The sequence below is a fragment of the Pygocentrus nattereri genome, chromosome 20 (genome assembly GCF_015220715.1).
Source record: "Pygocentrus nattereri isolate fPygNat1 chromosome 20, fPygNat1.pri, whole genome shotgun sequence".
In the NCBI taxonomy this organism is placed as follows: Eukaryota; Metazoa; Chordata; class Actinopteri; order Characiformes; family Serrasalmidae; genus Pygocentrus; species Pygocentrus nattereri.
This window is the reverse complement of record NC_051230.1, coordinates 8,254,319-8,279,987: the sequence shown is the minus strand read 5'-3', so window position 1 is coordinate 8,279,987 and position 25,669 is coordinate 8,254,319. Positions and strand designations below refer to the sequence as shown.

The following is a 25,669-nucleotide window of genomic DNA, read 5'->3' as shown; positions in this document are numbered from 1 at the left end:
AAATAAAATAATTTGGCATATTCACTGTTTGGAAAATCGTTTTTGGTATGCCAAATGTCATCAGATATTCACGTGTTCAAATACCCTTTTTCATATCCAAATAAATCACACTCGGTGAGTAAAGGCCTTAGGGCAGATTTGACCTATTGCTTATCCAGGATAGCGGTGTTTGCTGTTAATAATAAATTAAAATAAAACTGTTCATTAGGTTTTGTAAACTTTCAGGTGGATGGGGTACTGGTGGTCCCAGGGAAGCGGGTGTTGCCGTTGGTTTTGGCATGGGCTGGCGAGAGCGTTTCCATGCTGGATTCAAGTTGGAATGAAGATGAGGAGGTAGGGTGGATGATATGACGATATGACGTCATTGTCATGGTAAATTATGATATGATTAGTGTTTCTGATCTTTTCTGAGCTTTTCTGTGGTCTCTTGAGTACTTAAGGAACATTTAAGGTTGCATTAAAGGGATTTAGCAAGGGGCCCAAGTGCTGTAGCTGCAAGTCCAGAGAACAATTTTAAATCCTAACAATGGCCAGTGTCTGAGAGCATAACTGCCCCTTGCTTTAGTAGATTTAATGATGATACTATACGTGAAATGTTGAATGAAAGGAAAAGTTGTTATATATTAAGAAAATACTTTTAAGTGTTGTACCATTAGTTTTAGTTGTATTTCCCATCCTTAGGAGCAGAATGAAGGAGCCAGACTGCTCCACTATGTATATGGCCAGCCAGTCACTTGCCTGGACGTCACTGCATGCAGAGCTGCCCTGGGGGTGAAGAGCTGTGGCTGGGGCATGAATGACGGAGGGAACAAAGTGAGTTGGCAAGCACAGACACATAAATACATGTATAAAATGTTTAAGGATGTGTTACCCTAGTAAACTGCCATTACAGTAGCTGATTATATATGTGTATATATCCACACATACTGTGTGGCCAAAAGTATTGGACGCCTGACCATTGGACCTATATGAGCTTGTTGGACATCCTGTTCCAAGCTCCTGGGCATTAATGTGGAGTTAGTCTTCCATTTTACAGCCTCCGCTCTTCTCGGAAGGCTTTCCACAAGATTTTGAAGTGTGTCTGTGGAAATTTTTGTCCCTTCAATAAAAGAGCAGTGAGGTCAGGCGCTGATGTTAAACGAAAAGGTCTGGCTCACAGTCAACCTTCCAGTTTATCCCAGTTCGGTGGGGGTTGAGGTCAGGGTTCTGTGCAGGCCAGTTTAGTTTCTCTACACCACACATATCAAACTGGGGCTCAGTCATGCTGGAACTGGAAAGGGTCGTTGCCACAAAGTTGGAAGCATATAATTGTTTAAATGTCTTTGTGTGCTGTATCATTAACATTAGCCTTCACTGGAATTAAGGGGCCCAAACCCTGAAAAACAGCCCCAGACCATTATCCCTCCTCCACCAAACTCCTGTTGGCACTGGTAGGTACTGTTCTCCTGGCATCCACCAAACCCTGAAAAACAGCCCCAGACCATTATCCCTCCTCCACCAAACTCCTGTTGGCACTGGTAGGTACTGTTCTCCTGGCATCCACCAAACCCAGATTTATCCGTCAGACTACCAAATAGTGAAGTGTGATTCTTCACTCCAGATGAATCCATTGCTCCTGAGTTCAGTGGTAGAGTGTTTTATACTTGTCTAGCCAACACTTGGCATTGCACATGGCGATATTAAGCTTGTGTGCAGCTGCTGGGCCATGGAAAGTGGTTTCATGCAGCTCCTGATGCATAGTTCTTAAGCTGATGTTACTTTCAGAAGTAATTTAGTGAGCAATACAACATAGTGATTTTTATGTTCTACACGTTTCAGCACAGAGTGGCTCCGCACTTTGGGTTTGCGTGGTTTGCTGCTTCGTGATTGAGCTGTTTCTCCATTTCACTATAATATTTTTACAGTTGACCAGGGCAGATTGAAATCGATGATTCATTCATGTGTGTTGATTCCACATGAAACAATGAGGAAAGAAAATGCACTCTTAAGCTCTTCCAAGCAAGCATTTACTTCTTCATATTGCACTACATCCGCGTGAGCCAGGTGATCCATTTAGAGAATTGTAACCAATTATGTCCATAATAAGCGTTTCCCATAATTGAGTGCATAGTACAAAACACTGTTTTTGCCATTTGGATAATATTTAGTGAGGGAAGCCATAATGCTCGAGTTACTTATTAAATCGATCAGGCGTAACATTCTGACCGCCTCCTTGTTTCTACTCTCATTGTCCATTTTACCAGCTCCACTTACTGTACAGCTTCACTTTGTAGTTCTACAGTTACAGACTGTAGTCCATCTGTTTCTCTGATACTTTGTTAGCCCCCTTTCACCCTGTTCTTCAGTGGTCAGGACCCCCATGGACCCTCACAGAGCAGGTACTATTTGAGTGACATGATGGTGTGTTGGTGTGTGTTGTGCTGGTCTGAGTGGATCAGACACAGCAGTGCTGCTGGAGTTTTTAAACACCTCAGTGTCACTGCTGAACTAAGAATAGTCCATCCAGTGAGCAGCGTCCTGTGACCATTGATGAAGGACTAGAGGATGAGCAACACAAACTGTGCAGCAGCAGATGAGCTGTCGTCTCTGACTTTACATCTACAAGGTGGACTGACAAGGGAGGAGTGTCTAATAGAGTGGACAGTGAGTGGACACAGTGTTTTAAAAACTCCAGCAGCACTGCTGTGTCTGATCCACTCAAACCAGTGCAGCACACACTAACACACCTGCTCTGTGAGGGGGTCCTGACCACTGAAGAACAGGGTAAAAGGGGGCTAACTAAGTATCAGAGAAACAGATGGACTACAGTCTGTAATTGTAGAACTACAAAGTGCAGCTATACAGTAAGTGGAGCTGATAAAATGGACAATGAGCGTAGAAACAAGGAGGTGGTCAGAATGTTATGCCTGATCGGTGTATAATACTGAACATTTGGCCATTCTTATTCTGTTGTTTTGTGACTTTTACAATTTGGTAATTGGACTTTGCTGTCTTTGCTGTCTAATACAGCCTTGTATTATTATATTTCTTGAACAGTGTGTACAGTTCCATCCCAGAGCACCTTGTAATGAACAGTTGTTATACATTTGGGGTTCTTTTAGAAATAGCCTGTCCTTCAGGACACCTTACCTAATTAGCAGAAACGTTGGGTCCTAATCTTTCACCTCTGAGACCTCTGTTTGTTTTAGGTTCTAACAGAAAGCTGTTTCTATCTAGTTTATGTCTGTGACACATTGGAGACCTAGCTGGTACTTTAACAACCCCTGTGGGCTTTGAGAATGAGCTTAAGCAATGTTGTTATCATACCCATCATGCAGAAATGCCCAACAATGCTGTACTCCAACATGTATACCTTAAAATAAACCCACTTAAGTCACAAGAGACTTTTCCACTAAGAACAGCCCTGGTGGTTTTTAGCAAGCCTTCAAAAATACCTGTGCAGGTCTTGAGGGGTTGTAGCCCAAAGCTCAGGCCCATCTCTCAGAGGAGCGAGTACACTTTAAGAGAAGAAGGGGGGGGGGGGGGGGGGGGGTGGTCATCAAGGATTCTTGATTTAAGGCAATGGTTATGTAAAGAACCATAAAAACATTTGAATGCTTAAGGAGTTCGTGGTAGTTCAGAAAATGGTTGTTTTTTGTATGTGCAATTCTAATTTAGCTACAGCCTCTATAAAGCTATGATAAAGCTATATAAAAGTTAATTATTGTGTTCTCTGTTTTATTATTATTAGTATTATTATTACAATGAGCTCCAATATTTTTGGTAACTTTGGTAAAGATGGTTAAACAGCCATGAAAAAACAACATAAACTACAGCATTGAAACTAATTTACATGCATCTCAGTTATTGCCACGCATATATTTCGAACTTCGTGCAACTTCCCTATGCCAGCAAAACAGCTTTGTGTTTTCTCTTGAGAATACAGGGCAAACAATTTGAGACCACTCCTCAATGAACAATCCCTCCAGATCATTCCAGCATCCGAGGTCCTCTCTTTTGGACTTTCCTGTCTTTAGCTCACGCAGATTTTTAGTGGGGTTTAGGTCAAAGAACTGTCATCATTATTGAATAAATGGTAATTTGACCATTTTTTGTATAGATTTGGATAGTTATCTTGCTAGAAGGTTCAACCACAGTCTACTTTTTTGGCTTTCCTGAGAGATTTTTTTATCTAACATCTCCTGCTACTTCATGGAATCCATAATGTCATGCATCCTAATGAGGTTCCTGGAGACTTTTGTACAGATCCTCCACTGTGCCTAACAGTGAGGTTTCAGTGTAGCCTTCCTTCTTTTTGCTGCCAAAAGCCTCTTACATCTATTTTTTCTTGCTACATATCTTGCACCCTCTTCGAGGCAGGTTCACTGCAGCTCTGGTTGTTTGAAACCTTTTCATTATTGTTCTAAGATATATAGAAATAGGCATATATAGGCATTTATATGGAAGGCCGCTGAAGAGTTCTGAATACTCAGGTTCACCGTTAAAAACAATTATATTTTGTTTATAATTAGTTTGTGTTATCTTAGATAAAATTAGCTTCAGTTGAAAGACTGTATTTTTCTCCAGTTCGTAATGTGATATTGAGGTAATTTACTACAAAGACAAGTTTTCCTGACTCTTTGAGTCCATCTTTACAAGGTTTGCTAGTAATTATGCAGCTGGCTGTATGTGTGTCCTTGATGGAGAATCTACTGCATGTAGTTCCTTAAGTAATAAAATATCTTTAATAGTATCTTTATTTATGGAGCACTTTTCATACTGGTGGCAGCTGAAAGTGCTTCACAGACATGTGATAAAGATGAGCAGTAATAGGAGATTAATGATTAAAATCATTAAAATGATTAATTTACAAACAAATGATTATAAGACCAAAAAGTGTTGCCATAGAATTTCCCTGCAATTTCCCTTTGGGATCAATAACGTTTTCTGATTCTGATCATTTTTTTTGGTATGATGTAGAACATTTGTTGCTAATAGTGTAGGAGGCTGTAATGTAGTTGATAGTAATTAGATGAGTGTGAGATGGATGTGTGCAGATGGTGTCGCTCTGTATTAGACAATAGCTTGGCACTGCTCCTCCGCTGACATCACCACCATTTAAACACTTTCATTAGTGAGACGGCTGCAGGAGCTGCAGAGCAGAGAAAGGGGCGAAAGTTTGAGTGACAGAGCAATTTCTCAAAGTCAGAGGAGGGCTGTGTGACCCTCTCACGTTTCGTCTTTTGGCTCACAGCGGCAGAATGCTGTATCCGTTTGAGTTTGTTCTGTGGCATCCTTGTTAGCCAGTCTTAAACATTTACACATCTCTGCAGTGAGTGGTCCATTTGGACAGAAGAAACCATTTAACTGGACAGCAGCACAGTTTTTGCTATGTGGCTCTGTAATCCAGCACAATTTGAAAAGGAACAGAGACTATGAAGTGTGTAGAATGTCAATCTTGATGTGAAGATATTTACATTATTATTATGTGCACTCACCGAGCAATTTATTGATCCATTTTATCAGCTCCACTTACTGTATAGCTGCACTTTGTAGTTCTACAGTTACAGACTGTAGTCCATCTGTTTCTCTGATACTCTGTTACCCCCTTTTACCCTGTTCTTCAGTGATCAGGACCCCCATAGACCCTCACAGAGCAGGTACTATTTGGGTGGTGGATCATTCTCAGCACTGCAGTAAGAGTGGATCAGACACAGCAGTGCTGCTGGAGTTTTTGAACAGCTCAGTGTCACTGCTGGACTGAGAATAGTCCACCAACCAAAAATATCCAGCCAACAGCGTCCTGTGGGCAGCGTCCTGAAGCCACTGATGAAGGACTAGAGGATGACCTACACAAACAGATGAGCTATCGTCTCTGACTTTATATCTACAAGGTGGACTGACAAGATAGAGTGGAGAGGGAGTGGACACAGTGTTTAAAATGTGGTTAGTGAGTGTATATTGGGTGAATCCTTTCAGAATCATATGTAGGGGTGGGCAATATGAGGATATTTTTCCCTTATTGTGAAAATTTATGCCATTATGTTTTTCTGAGCATAAGAGCATAAGCACTAAAAACACTGACTGACTACAAGTTTCATTTCAAAGTAGGCATAATTAGGCCTGTTTAATTGAATGTATTATCTATTATACTTTGTAAAACATTGAATAAAAATCATTGTAGTTGTAGGTTTATTATTACTACTAGTTATTTTTTTCAGCAGTAAATGGATGTAATAATTCACAATAATACATTACTTGCATTGTATCTGCCAGCTTTCCTAACATTTAGCTAGTGTTTATGTTGCTAGTGCTGTGACATTGTAACCAGTTTCAGCTTTAAACTATTCAGTTCTTCAGTTGCTTGTCAACACAAATAGCTAATCAGCCAATCACATGGCTGCAACTGTGCATTTAGGCATGTAGAGGTGGTCAAGACAACTTGGTGAAGTGCAGACCGAGCATCAGAACGGGGAAGAAAGGGGATTTAAGGGACTTTGAACGTGGCGTGGTTGTTGGTGCCAGACAGGCTGGTCTGAGTATTTCAGAAACTGCTGATCTGCTGGGATTTTCACGCACAACCATCTCCAGGGTTTACAGAGAACGGCCCAAAAAAGAGGAAATATCCAGTGAGCGGTCAGTTGTGTGGACGAAAAAGCCTTGTTGATGTGAGAGGTCAGAGGAGATGGGCAGACTGGTTCCAGATGATAGAAAGGCAACAGGGACTCAAATAACCAACCAGAATCTCTGAGGAACGTTTCCAACACCTTGTTGAAAGTCTGCCATGAAGAATTAAAGCAGTTCTGAAGGCAAAAGGGGGTCAAACCTTTTACTAGCAAGGTGTACCTAATAAAGTGGCCTGTGTGTATGTGTATATATGTATATATATGTATGTATATATATATATATATTATGTGTGTGTGTGTGTGTGTGTGTGTGTGTGTGTGTGTGTGTGTGTGTGTGTGTGACAGAACAGCAAACGTCCCCTTATCTTAACATGTAATTTATGATTTTAATAAATGTGCTGCATACTTCTGTATATCCACTGCCAAGTACCTACATAACAACTATACAGTAACTGTCCACTTACTTACAGGAAAGTTCCTCTGTAGAAGTTACACTTGTGTAATTACATGAGGCAAAACATTGACTAAATCAACAGTAGTTACATTGTTGTTGCTTATGTTATTCATGTGTAACTACACCGTTATTAGACACTTAATATAAAGTGGGAGCTTTTTATATATATATATATATATATATATATATATATATATATATATATATATATATATATATATAAACAGTGGCTTTAACTGTGGCTCAGCACAGATTTTAAAGCCTGTGTGATCACGGTGGTCCCCCCTGTTGAGCTGGCCCCTTTTGACATCATCCTGTCTAGGACGTGTTATAAGGCACTGTTTAGCCATTAAAGTGGTCGGCTCTTGGTGTGATGCCTAGCTTTAACTTCTTATCTTATTTAAGACCTCATTTCACAGAAATCGAACTACCAAGCTAGCCAATGGGGACAGTAGCTGAAATGGACACAACTCTTATTTCAGCTACACCTTGCCAAAAATGTCCTACTTGAAATAAAATGTCCTGAGTCCTGTCTCAGCCTTTTTATGGAAGGATACTAGCTAAGTGCTGCATTGTGAACCTTGCTTTGCCCAAATGGTCCATTTGTCCCATAGCTGTCCTTTGGTAGCAGCTATTGGAAGTTATATCTAGCAGTACGTATATGTAGCAGCACGTTTTGTTAAGCAAAACCACTTTCTAGAAATTTTTACATCTGGTTTTCAATCTCTAACGTTTATGTAAACAACATGGGTAACCACATGAGTGATTTTGGCCAATAGAAGGCAGACCAGCCTGGCAAGGGGGACCACCACAGTCACCCCCTCGAAGCAGTTCATAAATATCTTAAAGTCTGACTGGTAGCGTTGATGTGTTTTTAATCCAGCAGAAGTGCATTGCACACTGCTGCTGTTACACATTCAAATTACCATCAGACCTCATGTTAGTCTTGTTTCTCTCCTACATGGATGGCTGGCCTGACATCCCTCCGTTTTGCCAATTCATGATTATCACCATTTCTGCCTGCGTGTCATTGTCATGTCTGTTGGCCTCGTGGTGTGTTGCCGGGGTTCTCGTACCGCGCGAGGGAAGTTAGAGTTGCCAGAACACACACTGCTGAATCCGAGGTGTTTCTGTGTTCCTTAACGAGCAGGCATATGCCTCATTAAAACTTGTTAAGGAAAGGAAGGAGACTTCCAGAGTTCGCTCCACTGGTAATGAAAATATTCATCACACTACACCTCCAGTGTGTCTTCGCATGTACTGTCCGTCAAAAGTTTGGGGATGCCTAGCTTTTCATTTAAATGAGCGCGTTTTCTTCATCAGTTTGCAGTAACTTACCATATTAAAGCCTAAGCCGGTTTGTTTAGAGAGAGAGAAAAAAAAACAATATCACACTCGTAAATGTTTATAATAGTATTTTTGGGATTAAGGGGGTTCAAATTTCTGACCTCGGAGTTTGATTTGGTTCCAGTTCTTTAGGACATGGTTCCATGCATGCTGAAGTCTCAGACTTCACCGCAAGTTGATCTCATTCAAATATTTTGCTGCATTTGCATTTACACTGCTGTGCAAACGTCAGACCACCGTTCACTTATTTGCTTTTCAGTTTGACCCGCCACTAAATGCAAGTGATTTATTTTTCAGGGTATGAGATGTAAAATAGTCCACTCGCATGAAAAAAATGAGAAGAAAATCAGGAGTTTCTAAAACTGGAGTACCAAAAAAAAGTGAAAGGATACAAAGAAAACAGGACTCCTAACAACCCCCTGTAAAACCTGGTAGACCACCAAAACTTCCCCATGCACCAGATAAGCAGCACTTAAAGCTTTCATCTTTGAGAGAAGAAAATCATGCTCCACTCTTCTTATCGACAAAAAAAAATCCATGTGTTTCTGTCCATCCTTCCACTGTGAGACAATAAACGCAATGATTATGAACAGATGCAGACAAGCAGTCATTACCGACATAAAAGCCCAGACTTTAACATCATTAAATGTGTTGCGGGTTACTTGGAGCATGAAAAGCAGAAAATGGAACCAAGTTTTAAGACTTTCTAAGGCATTTTAAAGCCAAACGTTAGAGGTGTGAAAAATAAATCCGTGCTAATTTTCTTTTATGTATGTTTTAACCCCTAGCAACCATCAGGGACACCATTGCAACCACCTAGGTATACCTTAGCAACGCATTGGAATAAGGTAGCAATAACCTATGAACTCCTGAGAATCTACCTGAAATTCCGTAGCAACTTCCTGGCATGCCATAGCAACCACCTCGCAACACCTTAGCAACACCCTGGAGTAAGATAGGAATAACCAAACAATACCGTAGCAACCACCTGATATACAATAATAACCACCTAGCAACACCACAGCAAACTTCAGAAATGCCATAACAACCACTTATAGTAGCATAGCAACCATCTAGCAACACCCTAGCAACCACTCAGGATGCTATAGCAACCAATTAGTAACCGCCTTACAACCACGTAGCAACACCTGAATGTCCACCTGAAAGCCCATAACATCACGGGTTTTTCACAAGCGCTGTATCAAAATACTTTGATTGGAGACGCTCAAGCTGTTTGAATGTTTTTAATTCTTACTTGGCCACAAACAAGAAATGGATACTTTTAAGCTCCCATTTGACCGACAGCCGATGTGGTCAGACTCTGAAGATGAGGCTACACTAAATTCCCAAACTATCTGCCGGCTGTGCAGCGAGTGCACGGGGCTCGTTACTCTGGCGTAGCAACAAGCTGCTTGTTAAGGAGCTATAATTTGACGGAAGGAACTGTGAACGTTAAAACATTGAACGCCGCGTTCACTGACCTATTTATTTATTTATTTATTTCTTGTCTATTTATTTAACTGTTGTGTAAAAGCAATAGAACACTCGAGGTTGTGTGATATCGCGAACAATATCACGGCTGTGATGATATTTCACGATAACACACTCCCTCTCATGTTCTATTGCTTAAATATATTTTATGTCCATGTTGTGCAGCCCTGCCGGCTACGTTTGAGTGTAAGTCGAGACCTTTTTGTGTACGAGTGTTTGTGAACGTGTTAGATTGTGTTTATGCAGTTTTCCCTCCTTTGTCTGTCTGCTGGCTCATTTTCTTGCCTGTCTGGAGGACATGCTGTGGTCTGTGGTGTATGTGTGTCGGCAGGGGCCAGAGTGATCATCCTTCTTTTTGTTTATCATCATCTTTGGCTTTCAGCTGGACTCGAGGCAACTGGGCAACTGCTGTTTTATGTGTGTGTGTGTGTGTGTGTGTGTGTGTGTGTGTGTGTGTGTGTGAGTGTGTCTGTGGACCACATTGTGTGCCTGGAACACTTACACACATGCACACACATGGTGCAGAGCTCACGCTGGCATACCCAGAGGCGCCGCTTTCACATTTAGCAGACAGTCTGTCTGGTGAAAATGCGGCGCTGTATTGCACCTTTAGGTGCTGAAAGTGAGAGATTTAGAGCAGAGCATCCTGGGATTCAAGCTTATTGCAAATCCTGTTCTATTGCTCTGGAGAGACGCTGCCAGACAGGGAAGCTGAGCAGAATTTAAAAGAACAGGAGCGGCATCCATCCACATTGAAAGCTGTGTCAAGTGCAGCTTCTACATAGATATACACTAAACATGCTTCACCATCAGATGCATGCTTTTGTTGCGACTGATGCTATGGTTGCACAAGCTTTACAGAAGGCTTGTTAAAATCATTTGACCTAATGAGAAATTATATCCATCTTTATTTTAATTTAATACAAAGGTGCAATCCCATTTCACACTTGCCCCTACCAATTAGCTCTTTTGCGCATTCACATCTAGGGGTAGGGTGTCCCAATTTTTGTTGAGATAGCGGGGTAGGGCGAAGCGTTAGGGCTACATGGCCCTCCAATCGGAGGTTTTTCAGAGGCGTGCTCCAAACATGTGTCATGTGGAAAAAAAGAAAAACCGGCAAGACGGCTGCGCGAGCGACCAGAGAAACCCACCAGTGTGAGAATATTCCCTGTTAACAATAACAATAACCATTGTATTGTCTTAGTTTAATGGTTTATGGTCGTTTTCTCCATAACAAGCATATAAAAATGCTAATAGCATGCTAACTTTCCCGTTCCACCTTAAGTAGACCAGCACTTCTGATGCCTGAAGCACCAGAATGTAACCGCTGCACCATTTAAGGTGGAACGGGAAAATTCCAACAAATAGCTGGAGTTCTGCTTCATATCACTGAAGAATTAGGGGCAGGTGGTGATAAATCATTGCCCCCCTCTTTGAAAGCATACGATACCCTAAATGTATCTAAAGCCTGGTAGTGAAGATGCTGAACCCTCCTCTGTCATCACTGAAGGCAGGCCGGGTCACCTGCAGAGCAGCGCTAGTAGCTGTTAATGAAGCAATGTTTGGTTTTATTTTTTTTAGGTTTTTTTAAAGGCTTTTCCCATTTCATAGGGGAAGATTTCAACCACTACCCCTTGGAACTGAGTTAGGGTGACACTCTAGGTGTATAAAGAAGAAATGGGATTGGGCCTGAGGTTTATTATTTATGTAATAAAACGTTAGACCTGCTGGTGGTCCTGACCATATAGAGGGTTAAAGCCACGGACAGCATGTTGTTGGCCATGTTGTTCAACTTGACAGTTGTAATAGATGTCAACTATCAGTTCAAGCCTAAGTTGAAACATGGACACGTCCAATTTGAGGGCATTTACACCCGTGTGTGACAAGTCATATGGGAATTTCAGGGGCCTGTAATTAATTGGACAATAGGCTGTTTAGTTGCTTTTTTGGCCAGCTGTCCTTCATTGTTTCATGAGCATGAGAACTAACAGGAGATCAAGACCTGATTCACATTTGTAGCTGTTGCTGTTTGTGAATCTGAAGACCAAAGAAGTGTCCGTGTCTGTAAAGCAGGTCACCGTGAATCTGAAGAATCAGAATAAAAACATTAATCAACATTAAGTGCTGGTTTCTTGGACATTTGTGCTGGGATAAATTGCAATGCCAGTGGTGTTTCACCATTAAAACCTCTATTTAGTGTTCACGGAATCTGGGTCTGGACAATCCCCTGGCCATAGATGTGTCAAAAGCCACATTGTTCACTGTGTGTTCGCATCATACATTGTTAAAAAGCTAGAATGGCATTGGTAAGTTTTTCAGTAAGGAAAAAAACTTGAAATCTCACCTTGTACTTTAGCCCAATTCACATTTAAAGCTGTCTCTGAAACAAGCGGGCATTAATCTCCAGTCTGAAAAGACATTTACTGCTTGTATCTCCTTAATGTTCAACTCTAATGAAATAATTGAGTCAGCCCATTGGGTAAGCCATTTGTCCACATTATTCTTTCTTCTCAAGGACAAATTGCTTCGCCTATTCTTCCTGTTAGGGAAAGATCCACCTTATGGCACCCGGTCCCTGTCTGCCAAAGCCGAGGAAGCCGATTTTCCTTTTCTTTTCTCACAGACCAAATCCAGTCGGCTGTAATTTTTGCCTCCTGTCTGAGGTTTTGGCTTGCTGGAGGGCAGTGCACAATTAAGAGTGTCTGGCCCGTAGAGGAGCCACTAAACAGCTGGCACTCTCTCAAAGCTTACATCATGCTGTTCTCTCCTCTTCCCTTGCTTTTGTTTGATTTCTTTATCTATTGGTTCAATTATTCATGTCCAATTTGGCTATTCTCTTTTTTTTTATCTTTAAAAGTCTTTTAGATGGTAGTTGCAACCATCAATTTACCAATTATTTAGCAGCCATATTGAATGAGTTTGCAGACTAGTTTGAGGGCATTGAGTCCAGCCGATGGAGAATTTATTTATTTATTCATTTATTTACTTATTTATTTGTTACACAGTTGGCTCCCATTGGTTGCCAGTGAGTTATTATTGTGCTAAGCCTTTCATACCATGCAACACTGTTCTGTCTACAATGGATTGTGTACTGTATTGGATATATTGAGCATAACTTCATAACTTGTGCTTCCGCTGACTGGCCACTTTACTGGAGAACGCCTACCTTGTGCTTCTACTGACTGGCCACTTTATTAGAAACATCTACCTTGTGTTTCCACTAACTGGCCACTTTACTGGAAACACTAACCTTGTGTTTCCACTAACTGGCCACTTTATTAGAAACATCTACCTTGTGTTTCCACTAACTGGCCACTTTACTGGAAACACTAACCTTGTGTTTCCACTAACTGGCCACTTTATTAGAAACATCTACCTTGTGTTTCCACTAACTGGCCACTTTACTGGAAACACTAACCTTGTGTTTCCACTAACTGGCCACTTTACTAGAAAGACCCACCTTGTGTTTCCACTAACTGGCCACTTTACTGGAAACACCAACCTTGTGTTTCCACTAACTGGCCACTTTACTGGAAACACTAACCTTGTGTTTCCACTAACTGGCCACTTTACTAGAAACACCCACCTTGTGTTTCCACTAACTGGCCACTTTACTGGAAACACCAACCTTGTGTTTCCACTAACTGGCCACTTTACTGGAAACACTAACCTTGTGTTTCCACTAACTGGCCACTTTACTGGAAACACCAACCTTGTGTTTACACTAAGTGGCCACTTTACTGGAAACACTAACCTTGTGTTTCCACTAACTGGCCACTTTACTGGAAACACCCACCTTGTACTTCTACTAACTGGCCTTTTTATTAGAAACACTCACCTTGTGCATCTGCTAACTGGACACTTTGTTAGAAACTCCTGCCTTGTGCTTCCACTAACTGCCCTTTTTTCCCTTTAGAAAAACTGCCATGTGCAACCAGATACTGGCCACTTTGTAGGTCCCCTGTACAGCTGAAAAATTATGATTGTAGGCCATCTATTGCTGCGTTTATCAGCCCCCCTCTATCCCATTCATAATTGGTTAGTTTCTGCCTACAGGACTGCTGTTATTGTGTGTGGTGCTGAAATGAGTGTATCAGACAGTGTTGCTGGTGTTTTTACAAATGAGTGCTAGATTTGAAGTGGACCACCACCTAAAAGTATCTAGCAATTCAGTGTATATAGCAGCTCTGTGGTCAAAACATGACCATTGATGAAGAGCTACAGGATGGCCAACACAAACGGTGCCTCGACAGATGGGTTACAGCCTCTAACTATACAGCAGTGAAGTGAAGCTACAAGGGAGAGGTTTCTTCCAGAGTGGCCAGCAAGTGGATAAATGCAGTTGTAAAATAACTGCCATATTTGATGACTTTGATACCAGCGAGTTGTTATGCAGACTTGGACAGAGTGTGTCTGAGGCCTTTGACCCTTTGTGGCCATTCGACAGGTCAAAACAGGGACAGAAAGTAGCTTCTCTATTAAAAGACTACCCATATTTTGTTTGAAGTGTAAGGGGGAGTTAATATGATGATATAATAGGTATGATGACAAATTATGTCACTATCTGGGCTGTCAGTACTTAAAGAGCACTCATCAGTTGCATGCTTTTGTGGGAGCTCCCAATTAGCATAGCGGTCTGAAATTTTGGTGTATTGTCAGGAGTTTGGATGTAGTGATAGAAGACAAATCATAGCATTTTAAATGTGACTCGTAATGCTATATCATGGTATGTGTTTCAGCATATCAGTCCCAGTAAAATGACAGAGAGTCAGGCATAACATGATGACCACCTCCTTGTTTCTACGCTCGTTGTCCATTGTATCAGCTCCACTTACTGTATAGCTGAACTCTGTAGTTCTGCAGTTACAGACTGTAGTCCATCTGTTTCTCTGATACTCTGTTACCCCCTTTTACCCTGTTCTTCAGTGGTCAGGACCCTCATAGACCCTCACAGAGCAGGTAGTATTTGGGTGGTGGATCAGTTTCAGCACTGCAGTAACACTGATGTGGTGGTGGTGGTGTGTTAGTGTGTGTTGTGTTGGTTTGAGTGGATCAGACACTGGAGTGCTGCTGGATATTTAAACACCGTGTCCACTCACTGTCCACTCTATTAGACATTCCTACCTTGTCAGTCCACCTTGTAGATGTAAAGTCAGAGACGACAGCTCATCTGCTGCTGCACAGTTTGTGTTGGTCATCCTTTAGTCCTTCATCAGTGGTCACAGGATGCTGCCCACAGGACACTGTTGGCTGGATATTTTTGGCTGGTGGACTATTCTCAGTCCGGCAGTGGCCATGAGGTGTTTGAAAACTCCAGCAGCACTGCTGTGTCTGATCCACTCAGACCAGCGAAACACACAAATAGTACCTGCTCTGTGAGGGTCCATGGGGGTCCTGACCACTGAAGAACAGGGTAAAAGGGGGCTAACAGAGTATCAGAGAAACAGATGGACTACAGTCTGTAACTGTCATAATGTTATGCCTGATCTGTGTGTGTACCTGCTTATTATCTAGAAACGAAAGTGACTTTACAGCATTTATTCTTATAATGGATTTACTGGGTCTTCACCATTGACTTCAGAAAACTGCCTTTGCATTTTGTATCATAATTTTAGCCATATTACTTTCCCCAGTACTTGGAGGTATTTCCTATTTACTTTCCTGCTTAAACATGTGACATCACAACAAAATGAGGTGTATGTTTGTACGGACCACCTTGTTATTCCAGATTATTTTGAGGTAATTTACAATGTACTCCATCACGCTAGTAGGTAAAAGCAGGGCGGTTTAGCTAGGCAGCCTTGGTACTTACCACGATATTACCCTAAATAATAAATAATGAATAGTATTTTAGAGGTTGTAGCTCATAGTTACCTGGTAAATATCTAGAATATCTTGAACAAAGACTATAAAAGAAGCATTAACATTATTGTTAGGATTGTTATATTTTGCCATACTGTCCTCAAAAGGATCTTACTCTGGAGTTTTGTGAAAGTTCTACCCAAGTCATCTGGTTGTTGAAAATCTGAGGGCAAGAGTTCAAGTCTGTTGAGATTGCAAGATATGTCACTTGTCAACAGTGTGTCCGCTCTGGAGCATGAGCAGGTGCTGTAATTGGACGTCCGCCAGCATCAGAGCACGTCTCTCTCTCTTTGTCTCTCCCTCTCTTTCTCTCTCTCCTCACTGTCTTTCCTCTGTTCTCAGGTGAAAGTGTACAGCCTGGAGACTCGTCAGCCGGAGCTGAGTTTGGGTAACTCACCAGGGGACTTTACCTGCATCAACCTTAGAGATGCTCCCCCACACCTGCTGGTGTGTGGGAACAAAGACAGGAGGTACTTTACACACACGCAAAGATAACACCTCTTACAGCGCACACACACTTCTGTCATCTGTCTGACAGTTTAAAATCCTCTAGCGACTGCAAAATGTGTCTCAAACCAGGCGAGTTTAATAACTACTGACTGATCAGCTTCCGTCTCATTTTCACATGCAGCTGGTGTTAAGTTTCCATTGGAAATACAGTCTAATATGTCTTATTATCCCCTCGGCTCATTAGGACAAGGTGGAATGTATTTGATGTGTCTCACACAATTTAGTTTGACATTGTGAGGTGTAGGCAGACTTTCTCATGGGCACCCGATGGCTTTGGATTTAATGGCTGTTTAATATGGAGCTGTTTTGCGTGAATTATCTTTTCTTATGTAAGGTGTAACAGTTTTCAGCACAGAGATAAATAATAAAATTCAGTTGCTTCTTAACACAAATAGCTAATCAGCCAATCACATGGCTGCAACTCAATGCATTTAGGCATGTAGAGGTGGTCAAGACAACAACTGAAGTGCAGACCGAGCATCAGAATGGGGAAGAAAGGGGATTTAAGTGGTTTTGAACGTGGCGTGGTTGTTGGTGCCAGACGGGCTGGTCTGAGTATTTCAGAAACTGCTGATCTACTGGGATTTTCACACACAACCATCTCTAGGGTTTACAGAGAACGGTCAGAAAAAGAGGAAATATCCAGTGAGCGGTCAGTTGTGTGGACGAAAAAGCCTTGTTGATGTGAGAGGACAGAGGAGAATGGGCAGACTGGTTCCAGATGATAGAAAGACAGCAGGAACTCAAATAACCAACCAAATTTCTGAGGAATGTTTCCAACACCTTGCTGAGATTCTGCCACAAAGAATTAAGGCAGTTCTGAAGGCAAAAGGGGGTCCAACCTTTTACTAGCAAGGAGTATATATATATATATATGCACTGCTCATAAAAATAAGGGGAACCCTTAAACAACACAATATAACTCCAAGTAAATCAAGCTTCACTGATTGACAGTCAATTTCACAGCTGTTGTGCAAATGGAACAGACAACAGGTGGAAATTATTGGCAATTAGCAAGACACACTCAATAAAGGAGTGGTTCTGCAGGTGGGGACCACAGACCACTTCTCAGTACCTTTCTGCTTTCTGGCTGATGTTTTGGTCACTTTTGAATGTTGGTGGTGCTTTCACACTCGTGGTAGCAGGAGACGGACTCTACAACCCACACAAGTGGCTCAGGTAGTGCAGCTCATCCAGTTTGGCACATCAATGAGAGCTGTGGCAAGAAGGTTTGCTGTGTCTGTCAGCGTAGTGTCCAGAGGCTGGAGGCGCTACCAGGAGACGGGCCAGTACACCAGGAGACGTGGAGGAGGCCGTAGGAGAGCAACAACCCAGCAGCAGGACCACTACCTCCACCTTTGTGCAAGGAGGAACAGGAGGAGCACTGCCAGAGCCCTGCAAAATGACCTCCAGTAGGCCACAAATGTGCATGTGTCTGCAAAAAACAGTTAGAAACCCACTCCATGAGGATGGTATGAGGGCCCGACGTCCACAGATGGGGGTTGTGCTCACAGCCCAACACCGTGCAGGATGGCAAATTCGCCACGGGCGCCCTGTGCTCTTCACAGATGAAAGCAGGTTCACACTGAGCACATGTGACAGACGTGACAGAGTCTGGAGACACCGTGGAGAGCGATCTGCTGCCGGCAACATCCTTCAGCATGACCGGTTTGGCAGTGGGTCAGTAATGGTGTGGGGTGGCATTTCTTTGGAGGGCCGCACAGCCCTCCATGTGCTCGCCAGAGGTAGCCTGACTGCCATTAGGTACCGAGATGAGACCCTCAGACCCCTTGTGAGACCATATGCTGGTGCGGTTGGCCCTGGGTTCCTCCTAATGCAGGACAATGCTAGACCTCATGTGGCTGGAGTGAGTCAGCAGTTCCTGCAAGATGAAGGCATTGAAGCTATGGACTGACCCGCCCGTTCCCCAGACCTGAATCCGATTGAGCACATCTGGGACATCATGTCTCGCTCCATCCACCAACGCCACGTTGCACCACAGACTGTCCAGGAGTTGGCGGATGCTTTAGTCCAGGTCTGGGAGGAGATCCCTCAGGAGACCATCCGCCACCTCATCAGGAGCATGCCCAGGCATTGTAGGGAGGTCATACAGGCACGTGGAGGCCACACACAATACTGAGCCTCATTTTGATTTGTTTTAAGGACATTACATCAAAGTTGGATCAGCCTGTCGTGTGTTTTTCCACTTTAATTTTGTGTGTGACTCCAAATCCAGGCCTCCATTGGTTAATAAATTTGATTTCCATTGATGATTTTTGTGTGATTTTGTTGTCAGCACATTCAACTTTGTACAGAACAAAGTATTCAATGAGAATATTTCATTCATTCAGACCTAGGATGTGTTATATGAGTGTTCCCTTTATTTTTTGAGCAGTGTATATATATATATATATATATATATATATATACACACACTGTATTGCCAAAAGTGTTCAGTTGTCTGCCTTCACATGCATATGAAATTGGGTGAGATCCCATTCTTAATTTGTAGGGTTTAAAATTATGTCGGCCCACCCTTTGCAGCTGTAACAGCTTCAGGTCTTCTGGGAAGGCTTTCCACAAGGTTTAGGAATGTGTTGATGGGAATTTTTGCCTGTTCTTCCAGAAGCGCATTTTTTGAGATCAGACACTGATGTTGGACAAGAAGGCCTGGCTCGCAATCTCCACTATAATTCATCCCAAAGGTGTTCAATTGGGTTGAGGTCAGGACAGTCGAGTTCTTCCACACCAAACTCGCTCATCCGTGTCTTTATGGAACTTGCTTTCTGCACTGGTGTACAGTCATGTTGGAACAGGAAGGGGCCATCTCCAAACTGTTCCTACAAAGTTGGGAGCACAAAATTGTTCAAAATCTCTTGGTCTGCTGAAGCATCAAGAAAAGAAAGATTGTGAAAGTTGGTGACCTCTGCGCACTATGAGCCTCAGCATCCGCCGACCCCGCTCTGTCATTTTACTCGGCCTATCACTTCATGATTGACTTGCTCTCGTTCTCAATTGCTTCCACTTTGTTATAATCCCACTGACAGCTGACTGTGGAATATTTAGTAGTGAGGAAATTTCACGACTGGAATTCACTGAGCTCCTGAGAGCGACCCATTCTTTCACTAATGTCTGTAGAAGTGCTTGGTTTTATACACCTGTGGCCATGGAAGTGATTGGAACACCAGAATTCAGTGATTTGGATGGGTGAATGAATATTTTTGGAAATATAGTGTGTGTGTATCTATCTATATATATATATATATATATATATGTATATATATATATGTATATGTATATATATATATATATATATATATATATATATATATATATATATATATATATATATGTATATATACACATCTGTGTGTGTATACACACAACACATCAACAGCCAACATCTTTCCCAATAAATAAGACATGTAATATTGTAAATAATTTACACACTGTAATTGTCATGTCTGACTTTGATCGCTGTATGATATAAAATTAATTTGTGCTCCATCTTCTGTCCTAGACAGCGCTTTACATATCGTCACTGTCAGAACAAAACCTAGTATCTCTAAAATGGTGACTTTACGGAAGAAGGAAAAAGTATTTTTTAATTGTAATGAAAGGATGCACAGGATAACTAGTGTGTTTATATTATATAAAAATTAAGAAATGACAAAAATGCATTTCTGTTGGACTAATCATGTTTCTCCATTTTTGTTGGTTTTTATATTTCTACATCATTTCAACCCTTTATGGTGTGTGAAGATTTTATGATGATTGGACCAATAGAAAAGCTCTAAACTCACTTGGAATAAGATCTCTCTGAAGTTTAAGAGTGTTTTTGCCCTCTTCTGTAAAGTTATGTGTATGTACAGTACTGTGCAGAAGTTTTAGGCATCTAAGCAAATGTTTAAACAATTGACCTCAGCAGTGATTATCACAATATACAGTAGAATAAAGTCGTATTCATAATTCAAATAAACATAAAAACAATAAAAAGTAACAATAATTTCTTTGGTCCATATTTTTCTTTGACACCTTCACAGCCGCCACAGAGACTTGTTAATATCATCAATGACATCATGAGCTCAATTTACTGAGGCACTGATTGGTCAAACCAGGAGCTGCTTGGACTTCCTCGAGGAGAGGCTTGGAAATGGTTAAACGAACACACTCACATCCAGAAAATCACTATTTATATATATATATATATATATATATATATATATATGTGTGTGATATCTGACTCTGGTATAAAGCTGTTTTGAACGCCTTAAAAACTGCCATCACTCCCCTTTTCAGTGACAGAAGTTCACCAAAAAGGTGTTTTAGTGTTTAAGGCAATGATCTACTGTCTCACCGCTCACAGCTGTTGAAACAGAGCAAGACACCTGTTCATGGTTGCCAGATTGGGCAAGATCCTCAATTTGGCTTTTTAATGCACCTTGCTATGAAGATGATGATTTATCACGGATGTTTTTCCATTACTTTGTAAAATTTCATTAAAGAGCAAAATAACATTTTTAGTGCAGAACAATATTGATGATAAAAAGAATAATTATAGTAATAATAAGGTAAAATTGCTAATGACTGTTAGTAGTAAATGACGACTCGAATCAGGTAAGTATAAAAAGTGAAACATTAATAGTAATAAAAAATACATATATAAAATATAATAATAAATAAAAAATATACATAAGATGTAATGGTTAATAAAATCAAGTTAAAATAAAATGAGGAAAACAAATACTAATAAATGTATTAAAATGACTAATATTAATAAAACAATAATGAAATAAAAATGAGAATATGAATAAATGCATAAAATAACAAATAGATAATAAAATAATGAGAGTAAGATAAAAATGGTAAGAAATCAGGTAAAACGGTGGCAGGCAGAGTGGAGGTGGTTAGAGAGTAGAAGTTTAAAATGACCAAGTGACCCTGCGAGCTGAGCTTTAGTGTGTCCTGTAGTGAGGGTCCAGCTCGCTGGTGCAGTAACTAAAAGCAGATTTCCCCAGTTCAGTAAAAACCCTTGGTACCTGGCATGTGATCCAGCCACTGGATCGAGACTGATAAATACAGTTATTTACAGATATCAAATGGCCGGTGTGCGTTTTATAAATGAAAATAAACCAGTGTGTTTTCCGCCGTATAGGAGGAACACGAGGGCCAACCAACTTTCCCATACAGCCTCCAGTGATGAGTGTTATAAGAAAATAGATTTTTTTTAGTCCTTAAGCATCACGAAGCGAAAAAAAGACAAAAAAAATTTGAAAGCCGAAAATTGCAGAAAAAATACTCTCCAGTGAAATGGACAGGTGTTATTATCTGAGACCTGGTGGTATTAATTTAGCGGACAAAAGCTGCTCCTGGAGGAGCAAGGAGGTACATCTGTCTTCCCCTGTCGAAACACATCTGTAGCCTGCTTCTCGGAGTACGAGTTGCTCTGCCAGATAAAGAGCTATTCACTCTCTCTTGTGGATGACAGTGGGAGCACTATTTGGCAAGTGACGAAAAGTGCTGGCGGGTCTTTGTAGATAAGCTCCTGCTGCGTTTTCTCTCAGGCAGTAAGTGGACGGCCAAGAGTGAGGGCCTCATGTCGCAGGGCCCAGCTGTGGCCTCTTTTAAAACAGCCCAGTCCTTACGGCTTTCTCTCCATCCACCCATCTGCGACGGTGGGAGAGGAGGAGGCTCTTACCTTTTTGTCTGTCTCTGTGATGAAGTGGCTAAACAAAACGCTCTTTTTGAGTGCCAGAGACGGCTTGGCCTCGTCTGAACTGTCTGTGGGCGAAGTCCCAAACCCACCGAGCAGAAAGGAAGAAGCAGTGTCCATTAGAGTGGCCAAAGGCCAGGCCCTAATGCATCTCTTCCCCTCTCTCCAATTAATTCCGTTGAAAGAGTGAGAGAAAATGGCCTGGTAGGAGAATGAGTTGTACTCATTCCGAACTGGAAAGTCTCTGTGTTGGATGAAGAGAAAAGCTGCTGTGCCTTAGAGAATCTTGTGGTGCAGAGATGGAGACAAAGGGAGGGGGGGTGGTGGGGTGGGGGGGTGGCTGTAGCTCTGTGCTTTATTCACAGACATAATGCGCAATATGGATGAATGTCATTAGCAAACTCCTACGCACACGATAGGGCTGTCATCATTGATTAGTACACAGTGATAGTTTTAATGTTTGAGGACATTTCTTATAATAAAAATAAGACTTAGGATTTTTTTTAAATTAATGTCGCAGTTAAAAATGCATCAGACATTCTCTGTAAATATACATTCTCTACAAACAGGTATACTAATACGTTCTCAATTTGACTGATAAATAGGGGAACTGCACGTCATTATAAAGCCACATTACGTAGTCTGAATGCTCCCCGCAAGGGGTAGCTATTAGCGTTCAAATTGCTTTTATGTGCTTTACTGAAAGGGAGGAAACCCACACCAGCAGGATCTCATGAATTTGCGTTCGTTTCTAGTTTATATGCATATAAATCAAAATGTATATCGCCGCTGTCAGAACCAAATCTCCAAAGTGGGAACTTTACAGGAGGAGGGAATAAACTTACTTTACTTTTAATGTAAGTCAGTGGAACCAGACTTTTTTCCAAGTCATTTTGGGCTGTTTTTATTTGTCCCTTGACCAAAAAATGCACACTATGTAAAGAGAAACAGGCATTTTCAAATTATGAAAAAAGATGGAAAAAGACAAAAATGGAGATGCAAAGTTTTGTTCTGACGGCAGAGATATGTAAATAAATATCAAATATAATATAAATGCTGCTACAAATTACATGCACATTATTAATGGATTTATTATCATCAAAATAATCACTTGATTGCTCAATTAGTAATGATCAGCAGTGAGCGTAATAATAATACTACTACTACTACTACTAATAACAATAATGACACCAATATTATTATTAATAATCATAATAATAATGACAATAATAATAATTCTTTATATAGCCCTTTTCATGTAGCAGCTCAAAGGAGAGTTTTACATAGAGAGTTTACAAAATAAAGCAAAAACTATTAAAAAATTAGTAAAAATTATAATAAAATTTTAAAAAATGTAAACAAAAAACAGTGAAAAGATAAAGTTGGTTGCATTATAACTATTAATAAAAGCAAAATTATTAACAATATGGTTTCAGATATTTCTTAGGTGTGCACTGAGCTTGACTGCCTAATTATGTGAATGACTACCATAGTTTAAAAGGTGCTTTGAAGCCATTTTGAGCTTTAAAAACACGTAAAAGAACTTTATAGGTAGCCAAAGCAATCTTTTTAAAAAGAGGTGATATGAGCTCTCTTTTATTTTTATGAATATCTGTGCTGCTGCATATTAGACAGATTAGTTGTAAAGGATGTTTTCTTTTTCTGGGAAGTCCACTAAAAAGAGCAATACCGTAATCAACTCTGACATATAACAAGCATTTTTCTGCATCACTTCAGGACATGAAAGTAATATTAGTAGCAACATTTCTTATTTTAGTAGCAGTATTTCTTAAATGAGAGAATACAGCATATCGCTGCTGTCGAAAGAAAAGCTTGTATCTTCAAAATGGTAAATTTACAGGAGAAGGAAAAAACTACTTTACTTTGAATGTAAGTCAATGGAACCAGAGTTATTGCCAAGTCATTTTGGGCTGTTTCTTTTGGTCCATTCTTCATGAAATTTGCACACAATCTAAAGGGCAACAGGGCTTTTCAAATTAAGTAAAAAACTGAAAAACGACAAAAATGGAGAAAGTTTTCTTCCGACAGCAGCGATAAGTAACTATTTAACTAAGTAACTAAGAGATCAAACAGAGAAAACTTTCTGATGAGAGTCTGAAAGAGGACCTGTTGGAAAATCATATTTTTGATTAATTGAAAGAAGCGTGTTTCCTGACAGCCTAGTGAAATCATCTCTTGTTCCAACATGAGATTAATGACGCACGGAAACTGCCAGTAACTGTATTCCACCCCTGAAAAGAGAGACAGACAGCGCCTCTGTGATATTAAACGCATTGTGTCCACACTTGTCCACGCAGTGTCTGAAATCTGCTACATTAAAACGTACTTAGTTATGCATGTATAATTCAATATCTTTAAAACTCACATTAAGCATTTTCCTGTCTGAGCATAATTAGATTTCGGTGATTAAGTTGAGAAAAGCGACCACATGCAGTCATCTCTTGGCTGCCTTTGGTACCATTAAGGAACTGTGGCACAGATGGTTTCAAAATCCTTTGTGCCTTTTTTTGGCCACTGATTATGTTTCCTTTGGAGTGAAAGCCAATGTTTGATAATCACAAAGCCACATGTTGATGGCTTGAGAAATAACAGTGGAACTTATTTCGTTAGAAATGAATTCAACTGGCAATTAATGCAAAGGAACCGACATCTCATCCATCTACCCGTCCAATCATCCATCTTTTAATTCATTAATGCTTTCGTTTTCTCTTCTCAGGGTGAGGGTGTTTGACCTGCGCACCGGCACCTCTGTGGTTTCCCTGTATGCTCATCACTTGGGTGTGACCACGGTGCAGGCAGATGATTGGAAGATTGTGAGTGGTGGCGGCGAGGGATTGGTCAGCGTGTGGGAAATGAGGATGGGGACGAAACTCTGGGAGATGCACAACAGGTGAGAGGAAAGACTTCTTAAGGAAGAGCTTGGACAGAATCAGATATACACAAATTTAGCTTCAGATGTAGTTGAGCAGACATGTTTGGTGTCCAAGGTTTTCACTGCTGCTATTAGCCTAATATAGCTAACAAGTCATGGAATCTTATGACACCTGTAGAGTTGGCCCGAACAGGTTCTGAGTGCTCATTATTACCAAGTTTTCAAGTACTCTTATTCAAAATGAACCATTTCGATAATACAGGGTGATTCAAAAAGATTCATTTGATTTCAAACCGCCATATTTTCACAACCGTGAGGCGCCAAGGAACCAATCACATACTGCTTGAAAGAGGAGGTCACTGGAAAATGGCTCCGTATAGTCTGAGAGGAGATGGAGACCCCTGAGCAGAAAGCGTTCTGCGTTCTCCGTTTCAGTCGGAGCGAATCCGTCATAACTGTGCAGTGTGATTTTCATCAGCAGCGAACCTCCAACAGCTCAGAGCGTTCGGCGTTGGGTTCACAACACCGGATGATCTCCGAAATCGCACTGAAAGAGCCGTGAGTGCAGCGACACCCGACATGCTCAATCCAGGATGGGGTGAATTGACTATGGTGTTGATATTGTCTGTACAGCTGGAGAAGCTGGTCATACTGACCATTTACAATTCACTGCATTGTTCTGCAATGGTTTACAAGTGATATCAATCATTTTGAAGTCGGATGAATCACCCTATATTTATGTTTCATAATTAGCCATAATTTAAGTAGGTTTGTCATTGCAGTTCCAAGTATAT

At 41.0% G+C, this 25,669-nt stretch overlaps 1 protein-coding gene across 1 annotated transcript in view; it reads left to right on the top strand.

Annotated features, from left to right (window-relative positions):
* fbxw8 (F-box and WD repeat domain containing 8) overlaps nt 1-25,669 on the top strand; it is a 39,487-nt gene that overhangs the window by 7,111 nt on the left and 6,707 nt on the right. The window contains exons 7-10 of the mRNA XM_017705055.2: nt 226-333; nt 682-813; nt 16,102-16,229; nt 24,720-24,893. Of these exons, the coding sequence (XP_017560544.2) occupies nt 226-333; nt 682-813; nt 16,102-16,229; nt 24,720-24,893 (542 nt within the window). The remainder of the gene's footprint in view (nt 1-225; nt 334-681; nt 814-16,101; nt 16,230-24,719; nt 24,894-25,669) is intronic.